The following is a 16,466-nucleotide window of genomic DNA, read 5'->3' as shown; positions in this document are numbered from 1 at the left end:
CTCTACCACTTGAGCCACAGTGCCACTTCTTCTGGTTTTCTGGTGGTTAATTGGAGATAAGAATCTCATGGACTTTCTTGCCCTGGCTGGCTTTGAACCTCAATTCTCAGATCTCAGCCTCTTCAGTAGCTAGGATTGCAGGCATGAGCTACCTTTTTTTTTAGCTTGGCTTATCTCACCAGGTATGAAGTCTAACAGTTGCATCCATTTTCTTGTGAAGGACATAATTTCATTTTTAGAATTTATGGCTGTGTAATATTTCCTTCTCTATATCTTTGGGTAGTCCAGAGATAGGGCTGTGTGTTCACCTCTCTGAGACCGAGTAACTCTGGTTATTGAGCTCAGGGTTCAGAGGTTCTACATTATAACCTTTGAAAGACAAGATCAGCTGTCTGCTCTCACCTGATGCTTTCCCCCTATGGGTAAAATGAAGGGCTAACTTCTTGCTTCACTGGAGAGGCAAGGTGGGTACATGAGACAAGTTTTGGAGAATGCTAAGAGATGAATAATCCAGAAAAGCACAAATTGTTATTCAACCCTACCAGAGACTCTACTCACAAACAAAAGATGGAGAACAGAAGAGGTTGGGTAACACTGTGTCCCAACAAATGAACAGATGAGATCTGAACACTGGAAGGTAGTCTTGTCTTGACCTTTGAGTGGGTGATGTTTTTATAGGTTCACCCTGAGTGCTGGTATTTCCTGCTGTGGCTCTCCTGCTTTGTTTGTGTTTTGTCTAGATATCATTTGACATCATATCCTTGCAATCTCTCGAGAGTAGGTAAATGCCCTGTACTTTTAAGGCATTGTTGATGTTTAACTTATTACAACTTGCCCAATTTGTTCCAACTGGGATCCAAAACTTTGTGAACTGAGGAACTTCGTGGGCTGGAAAATGGTGTTCAAGATATAGAGAAAAGAATGCTGTCAAACAAGATGTGGGACATGATCTTATATGGTTTGAAAATCAATAAAATTTCAATCTGTCTATTGATCTATCTATCATCTATCTATCCTGTCTTGGTGAATGGATAAGATTTTCCCTTGGTTTTACCAGGAGTTCTTGTGGAGATTACAGTTGTATGCAAAAAACCCACTTCTCCTTTTAACATTAGACAAGTTTTCAAGCAAATCTCTAATCACCACCTGCCCCTGGGAATGAGAATGCAGTCCACAAGCACAGAGGTTCAAGAGAGGACTCTCACATTTTACTTTATAGACTTTTTTTTCTATTACTAGTTGTAAATACTTATTTCATGGTAACAACAGAATGCTGTGATGCTGGAGATGGAACCTGGCGGTTTGCCCGTGTACTGGGGCACTCTTAAGTGCTCCAAAATCTCTTGCTTTTCATTTTTAAAATTTTTTTATTTTTGCCTGGGCTGGCCTCAAATTTACAATCCTCCTTTCTCTGCCTCCTGAGTAAGTAGAATGTGCTACTACCTCCAGGCTACAAAAGGGATTTAATAACTATTATTGGCTGAAGTGTGGAAATATCACAACAAAACATGCCTCATCTTTGTGCAATTCAATGCATGCTAATACAATAAAGTTAAGAATAGTGACTATCATCATATTTGCCCTCCAATAATATTCTCTGCATCTCATCAAGTGACTGAACAGGGTTAACACAGAATTTCAGAAGTTTAGCTAGAAGACAGATTCTGATTGGAGGGCTGCTTAGGGTTGGGGTGAGAAACATCAGACTGGGGAGAGAAAGGGAGGAAAGAAGCCTGGGGGGTGGGATTAGCTCTTATTGCAACCAATAGCGTTAAAGGTCCAGGCCCAACACCCATGAATGTGGACTACTTCAGGAGTCAGGCTTTGTACCTGAGTCCATTCTGGTTAGAGAACTGGTGAGCATTCAGGTTTGGCTCATTGGAACTGCTTCTCCTATTTGTGGAAGGTAAGCCCCAAGCCTCAGCTGGTTCTGTGGTGTTGACTGGGTTTGAGTTTTTCTTTCTGATGAATTGGCTTCTTTTTTCCTTTAGGGCTGTATGGTGCTTATGGACTAGGGGTTTAGTTTTAATAGTAATATTGTGTGTGTGTGTGTGTGTGTGTGTGTGTGTGTGTGTGTGTGTGTGTTTGCTGGTACTGGGGCTTGAGCTCAGGGCCTAGGCACTGTTCCTTAGCTTTTTTGCTCAGGGCTTGGCACTCTATCACTTGAGTCACAGTTCTACTTCTGGCTTATTGGTGGCTATTGAAGATAAGAGTCTCATGGACTTTCTTGCCCTGGCTGGATTTGAAATATGATCCTCATAGCTCAGCCTCCTGAGTAGCTAGGATTACAGATGTGAGCCATCAGTGCCACACTAGTTCTACCAGTAATATCAATACTATAATAATTCTAATGCTTGGGATGGTTTTTGCTGGTTCCCTGTAGAGGGTAAGACATAGAGAGTTGAAGAAGCACCAGAGACGAGCTTTCTTGAGGTCTTTGTGTGCTCAGGAGGGAACACGTGTGCCTTGATTGTTGAGTGAAGTCTTGTCATCTTTGACCTTGGTTTTACCTAGAATGTGGTAAGCCTGTAATCAAAAACTGTAACCTAGGATTACAATTGCATATCACAAGTCTTAATTAAAGTAAGTATTCCACTGCATGTTCTGTGCAAGGATTGCAGAATGGGTTTTTGCTTTATTTCTCATCTTCGCCAAATGTGTAAAAACGCTCCTTATTCATAATAAAAGTGCTTTTCAAGAGAAAGCAAAGAAGGGAATTTGGAAAGACATCCTATGTCCCTGCTTAGGGCCGGAGGGTCGATGGAGCCTGGATCTGGACATCACAAAGACCCTCTTCTTTCCCCCACAGGGCTTCGTGGGGATGGACTCCTACACGATTCAGATGAGCAGCAATGGCAGCCTGCCTCCAGTACTGGACGTACCTGTCAACATCGGGGGGAGAAGCTCATTGCCAGGAAAAATGAAAGGCAGGAAGCCCCGGTGGTCTGTGAGGCCCTCCGACATGGCCAACCAAACTTTCAATCCCATTCGGGCCATCGTGGACGGCATGAAGGTCAAGCCGAATCCAAACAAAACCATGATTTCTCTGTCCATCGGTAAGCTGGGGAAACTTGATAGAGAGGTACCATTGCCCTGCTCCTGTCTTCATGGGCTGCTTGGGAAAGATGGGAGAAGGGAGTGAATCTGAGTCTTGGTGGCTTGTGAGAGCCTGAAAAGTTAAACTATGAGTCCCTGAAAAGATTGGGAGTTTGGAAGGCCCCACATACTTTCAGAACACTGAGAATGTCCTGGACAGGTCAATCAGTCCTGCCTTGGTGGGAATTCAGATTTCTATCTTGGGCTAACTCCACCCTAAACTGTGTGAGAACGGGAGGGTAGACTTAGATTTATGCAAATGGCAAGCTGTTTACTGTTTAGCTCTCCTTCCCAGAAGAGAGGCCACCTACCACTTGTATACAAAATATTGTCACCTGTTGAAGTTGGTACCTTACTTCCTGCACAAGACCAATAAAAACCTGGGTGCATGGAGCCATGGTATGTGCAGCTGGTGGAAGGCTACAGGTCCTCTGGTACCTCAAACCTCAGTTCCGCGGTGTGGTCCAGTCTCCGTCACCTCCTTGCTTCTGGTCAGGGCCGGTTCGGAGGCCCTGAACAGGTTACAGCAGTGACTCCTTTTCCTTTTCTCCTTCCCATGAATAGGAGACCCTACTGTGTTTGGAAATCTGCCTACAGACGCTGAAGTTACCCAAGCAATGAAAGACGCTCTGGACTCGGGGAAATACAATGGCTACGCCCCGTCCATTGGTAAGCTTCTCCTCACGTTAGACCTGATGGGGTTCAGATCGTTGGCACTCTTATTGATAGTTTTTTTTTTAGACATGGTCTTATTAAGTAGCCTGGGCTGGCTTCGAACTCATGATCTTCCTGCCTCTGCCTCTGTAGTGCTGGGATTAGAGGTGTTTGCCACTAGGCCTGGCTTTCTGTGTTCTTTTCATAGTCCTATAGGAATTCTGCTAGCTAGTCTAAAGTGTAATTTTGAAGGAGGGGCAAAGATTGAACAGTCATTTGGATTTGGGGAGAGGGGGTGTCACCCTGGATGTTTAAAGGCAAGGCATCCGAAGAACTTCTTTCCTGGCTTCCCGGCAGACTGGCACTTCCCACTAGGTTCTCAGACATACTCCATACACAGTGCTCCTACCCTGTTACTATTTATTCTATGAGGAAGATCTTGAGTCTGGCTGCCTGTTTACCTAGTCCTTGAAGCCCTACATTAATGTCTGCCCTATGTAAACAGCTCTTTTTGCTTCATTTCTTCTCTTATATGCATTGAGGGTCTATTTTTATTACAGTCCAGATCACTTTGCAACGCAACTTTGTTTCAAATAAGGAGTTCACAAACAACAAAAGTCTGGAATCTTAGCAACTTGATTCTGAGAATTATGGTTCGAAGCCATTCCCAGGCAGGAAAGTCTGTGAGACTCTTATCACTAATTAACCAACAAAAAGCTAGAAGGGGAGCTATGGCTCTCACAGTAGAATGCCAGCTATGAGCAAAAAAAGAACAGGGACAGCACCCAGGCCCTGAGTTCAAGCCCTAGGACTGGCACAAAAACAACAAAGGACTGGGAAGGTGCTCAGTGGTAGAATGCTTGCCTAGCATGCATGAAGCCCTGGATTCGATTCCTGAGTACTACAGAAAAAGCTGGAAGTGGTGCTGTGGCTTGAGTGGTAGAGTGCTAGCCTTGAGCAAAAGAAGCTCAGGGACAGTGCCCAGGCCCTGAGTGCAAGCCCCAGAACTGGCAAAAAAAAAAAAAAAGGAAAAGAAAAAAACACAACAAAGAATGGGCTATTACATGGAAGGATCAAGGGTTGTATTAGATAGAAGGAAATTATTCTTTTTTTTGGGTCCAGTTGTGGGGCCTGAACTCTGGGCCTGGGCGCTGTCCCTCAGCTCTTCAGCTCAAGGCTAGCGCTCTACCACTTGAGCCACAGTGCCACTTCCGGCTTTTTTCTTTTTGCTTATGTGGTGCTGAGGAATTGAACCCAGGGCCTCATGCATGCAAGGCAAGTGCTCTACCACTGAGCCACCTTCCCAGCCCCAGGAAATTATTCTTATTTAGATGTAACCCTATCTGTTAAAAAATTACTTGCCTAATGGTTTTTGTGAAATAAGTGATTGGTTGGCTTTATTTCTGTGTTGCATATTTTCCCCGTGTGTGTGTGTGTGTGTGTGTGTGTGTGTGTGTGTGTGTGTGTATGTGTGTATAGTATGTGTAATAAAATACATATATTTATCATAATACATATTTAAAATATAATGTAAATATATGTATATGTAATGAGTACATACATAATAAATATAAAGATATTTGGTGTGTGTGTGTGTGTGTGTGTGTGTGTGTATGGTGGACATTGAACCAGGCCTCAGGCTAATTGCTACCATTTTAGCCAAGCAGCCTCAATCTTTTTTGTTGTTTTACTTCAGATAGAGTCTTATGCTTTTGCTTGGGCCAGCCTCAAACTGTGATCCTCCTATTTCATCTCCTGAGCAACTGGAATGACAGGCTGTGTGCCACTATGCCTGGCACAAACATATTCTCAATGCTAATAAAAACCTAGGTTCATGCTAAAATCAAAATTTACAGACCCTGCAAAGAGTTGTTAGGGATGTGGTGTTTAGGTTGATTGCTTATATATTAGAAAGTTTCATACAACAAGAGTCATATTCAAGACCTAAAATTAGATTAGAAAAAGTTTATAATGGCTGTAATAAGCAAAGTACTAGGGAAGTGGTTCAGGCTGGAAGTGAAAGGTAATCTCTGCTAGACAAATGTTCAGAGGACTAGAACGTTGTGTACTAAGTTAGGGGAGTAGTTAGAAGTAGTTAGGGGAGTGCTAATTATGTAATTCTGAGGTACTCATTTGTACCTGTTAACAAACATGAAATATTGCCTCTGATTTTGCTAGCTTGTTTTTTTTTCTTTTTGAGAATTTTTTTTTTGCAAAATATTATATTGGCCATGAGCCTATCAAGACATCAAAGTTAGAAGTCAAATTTGGAAAAAATGTATAAGAAAATGATTCAAAAGTAAAAATTTGTACAAAACTCAAAATATGTTACAGGATGTTAAAAGAAAGCCTTTAAACTAGACTATAGGTATTGAATTAAATAATGACAACTTTTCTAGTATATATGCATATATCTATAAAATGAACTTAAATATTAGTCCTTTATCCTACAGAGGATTAAGCTAATCATAATACACTAATCAAGACACTGCAGAGTATTTTATCGTTAGGGGGACTATTTCATTTTATTATTTGTATCCATCCATCCATCCATCTATACATACATTTGTTTTTATTATATGGTTTTTTTTTTTTTTTGTCGGTCCTGGGGCTTGAACTCTGGGCCTGGGCGCTGTCCCTCAGCTCTTCAGCTCAAGGCGAGCGCTCTACCACTTGAGCTACAGCGCCACTTCCGGTTTTCTGGTGGTTTATTGGCGATAGAAGTCTCACGGTCTCTCCTGCCTGGGCTGGCTTTGAACCACGATCCTCAGATCTCAGCCTCCTGAGTAGCTAGGATTATAGGCGTGAGCCATCAGCGCCCTGCTCTGTTTTTATTATTTGTGTCTGTAATAAAATTTAAAGTTATTCTCCTTTGTCTACTGTGTTTGAAAACTCAGCTGAGTAGACTGCGCCCTGAGCAGTGGTAGGAGGCAGCTGAAACTCATGCTCGCTCTGGGCATAGATGCCCAGTACAGGATGAAAACCTCCGGCTTCCTTTGCTCACTCTCTTTCTCAGGCTACCTGTCCAGCCGGGAGGAGATTGCTTCCTACTACCACTGTCCTGAGGCACCGCTGGAAGCTAAGGTGAGCGCTGGTCAAACCAACCTCCTTTCCTCCTCCTGCCCGCCCTCCCTCCCTCTCTCCCTCCCTTCTTCTTTCTTATCCTTCTCCTCCTCCCTCTCACCCTTTCCCCTCCTCCCCCTTCTTTTCCTCCTCCTCCTTCTCCTCTCTCTCATTTTCTCTCTCCCCCTCCCCTCAGAGTAACCTAGGTTCTGTCCCTTGGCTTTTCCCGCTCAAGACTGGTGCTTTACCACTTGAGCCACAGCTCCACCTCCAGCTTTTAGGTGGTTAGTTGGAGATAATAGTCTCATGAGCTTTCCTACCTGGTCTAGTTTTGAACTGTGATCACTCAGATCTCAGCCTACCGAGTGGCTAGGGATGAGCCACTGGAACCTAGACAAGCTTTCCTTGTTTCCATTAATCCACAAAGATTAATAGTCTTGAAGAGGGAAAACAACAGAATTCCCTGCTATTAATTTGAGGATTTCTTATATACTTGGGGCCCCTAATCAGTGATTATAGTTAATATCAGTGTAATATATGGACATTTATAACTTACATAGTATCTGTCACAGGAGGCCTACCCTAGGTTTAGTTTTCCTGCAAAAGATCACTTAAAATTCAATTCATTGGGGCTGGGAATGTGGCTTAGTGGTAGAGTGCTTGCCTAGCATGCATGAAACCCTGGATTTGATTCCTCAGTACCACATTAACAGAAAAAGCTGGAAGTGGTGTGTGTCTCAAGTGGTAGAGCACTAGCCTTGAATAAAAGGAGCTCACCACAGTGCCCAGGCCCTGAGTTCAAGCCCCAGGACTGGCAAAAATTAATTCAATTCATAAACACCAAATAATATTGCCAGTAGAATCTTTTTTATTTAAATTTTATTGTTAAAGGTGATGTATGGAGGGGTTATATAAGTCAAGTAATGACCTTCTTTCCTTCCTTCCTTCCCTCCCTCCCTCCCTCCCTTCTTTCTCTCTCTCTCTCTCTCTCTCTCTCTTTCTTTCTTTGTCCTGGAGCTTGAACCCATGGCCTGGGTGCTATCCCTGAGTTTCTTTGCTCAAGGCTAACACTCTACCACTTGAACCACAGTGCCACTTCCAGCCTTTTCTGTTTATGTGGTACTGTGGAATTGAACCCAGGGCTTTACTCTGGGCCCTCTACCGTGAAGCCACATTCCCAGCCCCATGACTTCCTTTTTGAACACTGTTACCCTCTCCTTCTAGAGTCTGTTTTTATTTGTATTTTCCTTCATTTGCCTTAGCACTTTCACATTTAATATTGAGAGGTCCTGGGGCAGTAGCAAGGTCAGATGCTACTCTTTCCTTTACTGTCCACCGTGTGGGGCAGACATTTGCTAACATCTCTACATCAGAGAGAAGCCAGGCTTTAAATCTTTGGCCAAAAGTAAATAAATAACTAGGGGAGAAAAGTCCAAGGACAGTCCAAAGTCTCCTGGAAATTGACTGACTCATAGCCAATGTGTCTTTTATTTAGTGATTTATTTCTCTTAAGTGGCTGACACTTTCAACAATATTTAAATAGACAGCTATAGATATAGATAAATCATTTCATTTGGTGGAGTATTTGATTGAGGCTTAGGACTGCCCCTGCAGTTCACATAGAGGTTTTAAAAGTTAATTTATTATGACTCCCAATTTACCACCTGGACAAGCTCTTTTCTCCTGAGACCTATTATTATCTTCACAGGATGTCATTCTGACAAGTGGCTGTAGTCAGGCTATTGAACTTTGTCTAGCTGTGTTGGCCAACCCAGGACAAAACATCCTTGTTCCGAGACCTGGATTTTCTCTCTACAGGACTTTGGCTGAATCTATGGGAATTGAGGTCAAACTCTACAATCTATTGGTAAGTGACTTTTTTAAACTTCATACTCAAAGGCTCCATTTACTACTCTATAAAAAAAGCATGACCATATATTGGGTGCTGGTGACTCACACCTGTAATCCTAGCTGCTCAGGAGGCTGAGATCTGAGGACTATGGTTCAAAGCCAGCCCAGGCAGGAAAGTTTATAAGACTCGTATCTCCAATGGAGCACCAAAAAGTCCAGAAGTGGAGTTGTGGTTCAAGTGATAGAGCATTAGCCTTGAGCAAAAATGCTCAGATACAATTCCCAGGCCCTGAGTTCAAGTCCCAGGACTGGGGGAAAAATACACCCCCGCCCTCTTTCACCATTACCTCACAGAGAAAGGTCTAGAATTAGGTAGTTGAGGCCCAAATCAAATTTTAGCATTGGCTCTGCATTGTTAGGTTGCATGTCCCCCTCAAAAAAATTTCCTAAATCATCTGAATTTCATCCTTTCTTCTTTCCAGCCTGAGCAGTCTTGGGAAATTGATCTGAAACAACTGGAATCTCTGATTGACGAAAAGACAGCTTGCCTCATTGTCAACAACCCATCAAACCCCTGTGGGTCGGTGTTCAGGAAGAGTCACCTTCAGAAGATCCTGGAGGGTAAGTCCAGCAGATAGCACATGCCCTGGGAGGAGGCAGAGAGGGCATGTTTCTTGTTTCTTGTTTCCTATTTCCTGTTGTGACTAAAAAAGAGTCTTTTCCCTAAGTTACTAAACCTGAGAGGGAGGTACATGAGCGCCACTGGCATTTTGAACTATAGGTGTGACATCAGAATGACAGCACTTGCATAAAAAGGAAAAAAAGAGAAAGAAAAGAAATACCACCTATCTCTAGCCTCCAAATCCCAAATTCAGAACACTCCGTAAGGATGCATTTCAGCTTCTTCTTCTTTTTTTTTTTTTTTTTTAAGATTAGGAATGCTCAACTGGCAAACTAGTGTGACTATTCTAAAATCTAAAGCAAAACAAAAAAATCCAAGATCTGGGCTGGGCACTGGTGGCTCACGCCTGTAATCTTAGCTGCTCAGGAGGCTGAGATCTGAGGATTGTGGTTCAAAGCCAACTGGAGTAAGAAAGTCCATGAAACTCTTATCACCAATTAACCTCCAGAAAACCAGAGGTGGTGCTGTGGTTCAAAGTGGTTGTACAGTGCTAGCCTTGAGTGAAGTAGCTCAGGAACCGCATCTAGGCCCTAAGTTCAAGCCCCACAACTGACAAAGAAAAAAACTCCAAGATCTGAAATGTCTCTGCTCTTCAAACTTTTTTTCTTCCCAGGCCTTGAGATCTCTTTTTTCTTCTTAGGCCTTGAACTCAAGGCCTGGGCCCTGATCCTGAGCTTTTGTGTTCAAGGGTAATGCTCTACCTCTTGAGCCACAGTTTTTTTAGGTAGTTAGTTGAGGATAACAGTCTTATAGACTTTCCTGCCCAGGCTGGCTTTGAACCTTGATCCTCAAATCTCAATCTCCTGAGCAGCTAGGATTGCAGGTGTGAGCCACCAGTGCCCAGCTTTGCCCAGACATTTTGGATAAGAGATCTTTAACCCATTCACAGCTGCCTCTGTACCTCTCCCATTATGTGGAAGACAGGGTTTGGAATACCTAAACTAATTAAACAGCAAATTTAGGCTCTCAATCCTAGAAGAGTTTCAGAAAAATTTACCATTCTTCTTCTTTTTTTTTTTTTGTCCATCGTGGGGCCTGAACTCTGGGCCTGGGCGCTGTCCCTCAGCTCCTCAGCTCAAGGCTTGCGCTCTCCCACTTGAGCCACAGTACTATTTCCAGCTTTTTCTGCTTATGTGGTGCTAAGGAATCAAACCCAGGGCCTCATGCATGCAAGGCAAGCGCTCTACCACTGAGCCACCTTCCCAGCACCAAATTTACTGTTCTTACAAGAGGACCAAACCCGCAAACATGAACTGTGAAGCATAGTAAGCCCAGGTGAAGATGAAATGACAAGGCACCTCATTTTAAACATAATTCCATGCTGGGCATGGTGGTGCACACTGTAATTCGGACTCTCAGGAAGCTGAGGCTCCCGCCTCCTTGCTTCACAAGTTTGAAGTTAGCCTGGGCTACCATGACAACAGCAACAAAAGATTCCATCATGTCTTTCTTATTTTCAGTGGCTGCAAGGCAGTGCGTTCCCATCTTGGCCGATGAGATCTATGGAGACATGGTAAGTGTGGGCCAGGATTCATGACTTCTATCATCTCAATCCCAAATGGACTCTAGAGTCAGTTCTAGAGACCTCTAAAGTAGGCAGCTGGAGTAATCAGAAGGAAGTCCTAATCGTCTCACTACAGCAAAATCAGTTCCCTTGCACACTCCTAACACATGTGCGGCCCTACAGTTCTTTTCTCTTTTGACATCCAAAAGGCTTTGAAAATCTGAACATGTTTGGAATGGAATTGCAGAGCTTGATTGACCTGTTATGAAGACATTTGTAGACTTTTTACTTCTGTCACTGGTAGATGAACATTTGCTGTGTGTGTGTGGGGGGGGGAGGTTCAGCCAGGAGAAGTGTGCAAGCGCACAGAATAGAATGGTGGAAATGTTACTATTCTTGATTAGGGGTGCTATCCTAGCCTGCCCTGGGAATGTTACATCGTGTAGGATGCTTGATGGCGTTTCTGGAATCCAAGCAGCTCTCTATTCTATAGTATCAGTGGGCCCAGGAATTTTACCTAAGAGATGGTGCACCCCCATTTTATTTTAAATTCTATAATAACTCCTACAGTCATGAATCCCACCCAGCAACCTACACGGAGCTAGATTCGCTTCCCTCATTTAAACTCCCTCTAATCCAATCCAGACACCAAAGCCAACGCACTTGCATCAAAGGGGTTTGATGCTCCCTGGAATTCCAATTATGCTTCAGTGTAGGGAGCCCTGTGAGTCTGGTGTCCTGTCTACCCCTCCTCCCTCGCTCTGCCCCCATGGGATCCAGAGGAAAGTAAGCAAGAAAACTCGTTGTCCTCAGGTGTTTTCGGATTGCAAATATGAACCCTTGGCCACTCTCAGCACCCATGTCCCCATTCTGTCCTGTGGCGGGCTGGCCAAGCGCTGGCTGGTTCCTGGCTGGAGGATGGGCTGGATCCTCATCCATGACCGAAGAGATATTCTTGGCAATGAGGTGAGAGCAATATGGTGAGCCAATCTGTGGGATTTAGGAGGTATATCTCTGGGCTGTGTGTGGAGTGGTGAGGTGATAGCGTTCCGTTTTTCCTTTCCACACTGGTTTTTCTTCTTGGCTTTGTGGTTCACTAGAAAAGTCAGTCGTCATTATTTCCTCTCCCAAATTCAGTTTTCATGGAGTTTTGGATCTGTGAAGATGCCCCATGCACTTCCTATTTTAGGGCAGATAAAAAAATTTTAAAAACCGTAACAGTCATAACAATGAAGACCAAGGGCTTACCACGGGCTAGTGTTTTATGGATCTTATTTTAATTCAGTCCTCAAACCCATGAGGCTAGTTTTTGTATTGTCTCCATTTACGCCCGAGCAAAACCAAGATGCCGAAAGATTCTATCTTTCATCTGTCCACCGTCACAGTGGGTTGGAGGCAGAGCAAGACTACAGACCCAAGCGATCTGATCTGCGTGCCACAAGTCCCCCTTACTTCCTGAAGTCAAAAACCTGATAGGAAGAAAGGTCAGGAAGACTCACCCACAGTGGGGATACTTACGCAAGGCTCAACGGCTGTGTTTCTTGGGGTTCTAGATCCGAGATGGGCTGGTGAAGCTGAGTCAGCGAATCTTGGGTCCCTGTACCATCGTCCAGGGAGCTCTGAAAAGCATCCTCCGTCGTACCCCTCAAGAGTTCTACCACAACACCCTAAGTTTCCTCAAGGTAAGGGCAGCCTGTGGGCTTTGATTTGGGGACTCTGAATGTCACCAGTAGAATTAGGAGTAACTAGTCCAGGGCACCACTCCAGGATGGGGTTTCTCTCTGAAGGATGTAGCATCATTTCTTTCTGGCCTCACCAATTAGAAGACAGTGAGGTTTTTTTTTCTTGTTGACTCCAATGACAGAAGATCGATGACATTGAAGGTGTGTATGTGTGTGTGTGCACGTACACACGCTCCAGTCCTGGGGTTTGAACTCAGGACATGGCCACTGTCCCTGCTTTTTTTTTTTTTTTTTGCTCAAGGATAGGGCTCTACTACTTGAGCCACACCTCCACTGGTGACTTTTTGATGATTCTTTGGAGATACAGAGTCTCACAAACTTTCCAGCCAGGGCTGGCTTTGAACCTCAATCTTCAGATCTCAATGTCCTGAGTAGCTAGGATTACCAGCTTGAACCACTGTCACCCAGTTGTTGCGGTTGTTGTTGTGTAAACTTAAAATTTGATTGTCGGTGTTCTCTCTGCCTCCTCTTACAGTCCAATGCTGATCTGTGCTATGCAGCATTGGCGGCCATTCCTGGACTCCAGCCAGTCCGCCCCTCTGGGGCCATGTACCTCATGGTAAGCACATTGGAGGCTGGGCATTAGATCAATGTGTGTCATAAAACCTGGGAGGTGGGTTGCTGGAACGGCATGGTGGTGTTAGGTAGGCTATGCCGCGCCATTTACAAAGACACAAATGGGCTAGGTTCCTGAGCCAGCCAGCTGAGGCTTTGTTCTGAATTGGCTCACTGACGTCATCTGTTCTCAGTGCTCGTGAAACTCTTCAAATGACTTAATTTCTCAGCACAGCAAATCATTTTTATACACACACACAGGGAATTTATGAGACATGGAGAAGACATCTTCTATTCTTTATAGCTCATGAATGGGAATGATATGTTCCCTATGGGTGCTTGTGACTGTAGGGGAATTCCACTTGTTTTCAGGATGGCTGTGGGGTACTGTCACCATTTTGTGGCCCAAGGATGATAAATATTCCATGGTTCCTGCAGTGTGTTGAACAGTCTCATGCAATAAGGAATGACGTGGCCTGAATGCTAATTGAACACAGACACACTAGCTTTTCTTCCTGTGTATGTGGAAAATGCCATAAATTTTCTTTCTTTATTCTCTCCCTCCCTTCCTGCCTCCCTCCCTTCTTTTTTTTTGTAGTACTCAAGGTCTTGTGCTTGCCAGGCAAGCATTCTACCCCTTGAGTCACACTCCCAGCCTTTTTTTGCCTTAATTTTCTTTTTTTGTTTTTGGTGCCAGTTTGGGGGTTTGAACTCAGTGCCTGGGCTCTGTCCCCGAGCTCCTTTGTTCAAGGATAGTATTTTACCACTTGAGCCACAGTTCTACTTCCAGGTCTTTTGGCAGTTTAGTGGAGATAAGGGTCTCATAAACTTGAGTTGGCTTTTAACTGTGACCCTCAGATCTCAGCCTCCTGAAAAGCTAGGATTACAGGTGTGAGCTACTGGCCTCCTGCCTTAGTTTTCTTTGAGACACGCTCTTGTTTTATGCTTGAGCTACAACCCTCTATGTCACTGGAGATGACAGGTTTCACATCACTGTGCTTTTTCTGTAGCTGGAATGTCAGGTGTGTGCCATTGCACACAGCCATTGATTGAGATGAAGTCTTATGAACTTTTCTTTTGTTGTTGGTCATGGGGCTTGAACTCTGGGCCTGGACACTGTCCCTCAGTTCTTCAGCTCAAGGGTAGCACTCTACCACTTAAGCCACAGAGCTACTTCTGGTTTTCTGGTGGTTCATTGGAGGTAAGAGTTTCAGGGACTTTTCTGCCCTGGCTGGCTTTGAACCACAATCCTCAGATCTTAGCCTCCTGAGTAGTTAGGATTATAGGCATGAGCCACTGGTGCCCAGCTAGTCTTATGAACTTTTATACCCAGACTGGCTTTGAACCTTGATCCTCCAGTTCTGTCAATCAAGTAGCTAAGACTATAGGTTTGAAAGCCACCCGTTCCATGAGTTCTTAAGTGCTAGCACTCTTAGTGATCAATAATAACATTCCATGACATCCTTGAAAGTCGTCCCTTCCTTAATTTCTGGCACAGGAAATTGGCCTCCATCTTCTAAGCTTGTCTCCCCTTTGTATTCTTGGTATAGGTCGGCATTGAGATGCACCATTTCCCAGAATTTGAGAATGACGTGGAGTTCACAGAGCAGTTGGTGGCTGAGCAATCTGTCCATTGCCTCCCAGCAACGGTTAGTACTGCACCTCTCTCAAGTTTCTAGGGCCCCCAGAACTCTCCCCAGCTGCTTTTTTTTTTTTTTTTTTTGCCGGTCATGGGGCCTGAACTCTGGGCCTGGGCACTGTCCCTCACTCTTCAGCTCAAGGCTAGCGCTCTACCACTTGAGCCACAGTGCCACTTCTGGTTTTTTATGCTTATGTGGTGCTGAGGAATCGAACCCAGGGCTTCATACATGCAAGGCAAGAACTCTACCACTGAGCCACCTTCCCACCCAGCTGCATTTTTTTTGGCCTGACCTTTTCTCCCTTCACAAAGTGGATACTCATTTGCTAAGATTCAGACTGATGTAGATACTTGAAAATGCATGGCATCTACCCCACCCTCATAATTACCCCATGTTGTAAACAAATATTGTAGCTAAGATGAGATCCAGTTCTTATGGCCCATTTTGTGATGAATTAGCTCAGTGACCGAACCCTAGGGAACTGAGCAAACGGATTCCCTTGATAAAGTGACGCCACCTCTTCCTATGGATTATAGAATAGTCCACCAGACTCAATTGCTTTCCCCCCACCCCCACCCCAGTGCTTCGAGTATCCGAATTTCTTCCGAGTGGTGATCACCGTCCCAGAGGTGATGATGCTGGAGGCCTGCAGCCGGATCCAGGAGTTCTGCGAGCAGCATTATCACTGTACTGACGGGAACCAGGAGGAGTGTGACAAGTAAGTTCTCGTCTATTCTGAACACCTGTCACATCCAAGGAGGACCGGACTGAACTCTGCTGCTCCCCAGGAAGTCTGAAGCCTTTACTGGAAGAAGGTTTCGACATGTACCACATGGAAGTTTCCAGATTGTTCTTGCTTTTCCCAGTCACATTCCCATTCATATTCTGAACTTCCAATTCTCTCCCTTACTGCATTCCACTGGAGTGACTCACTAATTCATTCAGGTGTTTCTTCCCTGTGACTTCCTCCTTTTTTTTTTTTTTTTAAAATCCTGAGAGTACCTGATAGGGACAGAGTTTACTAGAAAGTCATCAAGACAAGAAATATAAGAGTTCTGGATGGGAGAAACCAAAAATTGGTGAGGAACTGTGTCCCCGGCCATTTCTTCAATGCTGTGAGTAATAGTATTCTCTCCAGTCAGGCCTGACGTCCAGCTCTTGTTACAGCCTCATCGCATGTATATCTCACGTTGTGCAAGAGAGGTATAACCGGAAAGAAATTGAGGACACTCGTATTTGGTTCATCATACTCTAAACATTTTAGCAAAAAAATTGTATTTTAAGGATCAGGAACAGAAACATTTGTAAACTTTTTTGGTAAAGAATTATTTTGTGACACAAATAAATAACCTTGATCAACTTCCTAAATTTAGACTTGTATGTGTTAGGCCTTCTTAAAATAAAAGCACCTTTCATTTTTATAAGAAAGGAAGAATGCAGAGAACCTTCCAGAAATATTGCTGGATAAAAGCCAGAAATACCTTCAATTGTCATGGCAATAGAATCATTATTATTTTTGCTGCAGTGTTATATTGATTTATTAATATTTGTTATGTTATCTTTTCATAGTTTTCTAAGAAACATTTATATTACAAGATCTTTTATTTTGCCAAAGGTATAAATTATTATTCTTTTTTAAAAATAAACTTTATCAAGTGCATACTGTGATGTATTGGGTT

General features: G+C 43.8%; 1 protein-coding gene across 1 annotated transcript; it reads left to right on the top strand.

Moving 5' to 3' along the window:
* The first annotated feature begins 2,821 nt into the window (after positions 1-2,821).
* Positions 2,822-15,770, top strand: Tat (tyrosine aminotransferase). The gene is made up of 11 exons (XM_042700827.1): positions 2,822-3,056; positions 3,661-3,765; positions 6,767-6,834; positions 8,522-8,680; positions 9,147-9,285; positions 10,807-10,859; positions 11,664-11,816; positions 12,404-12,532; positions 13,068-13,151; positions 14,698-14,796; positions 15,369-15,770. Exons 1-11 carry the CDS (start codon positions 2,822-2,824, stop codon positions 15,507-15,509), a joined length of 1,365 nt encoding a protein of 454 aa, XP_042556761.1. The 3' UTR covers positions 15,510-15,770.
* Positions 15,771-16,466: the final 696 nt, after the last annotated feature.

The sequence above is a fragment of the Dipodomys spectabilis genome, unplaced genomic scaffold (assembly GCF_019054845.1).
Source record: "Dipodomys spectabilis isolate Male_0828 unplaced genomic scaffold, ASM1905484v1 ptg000273l, whole genome shotgun sequence".
Classification (NCBI taxonomy): Eukaryota; Metazoa; Chordata; class Mammalia; order Rodentia; family Heteromyidae; genus Dipodomys; species Dipodomys spectabilis.
The sequence above is the reverse complement of the archived record's forward strand: the minus strand, read 5'-3'. Positions and strand labels throughout refer to the sequence as shown.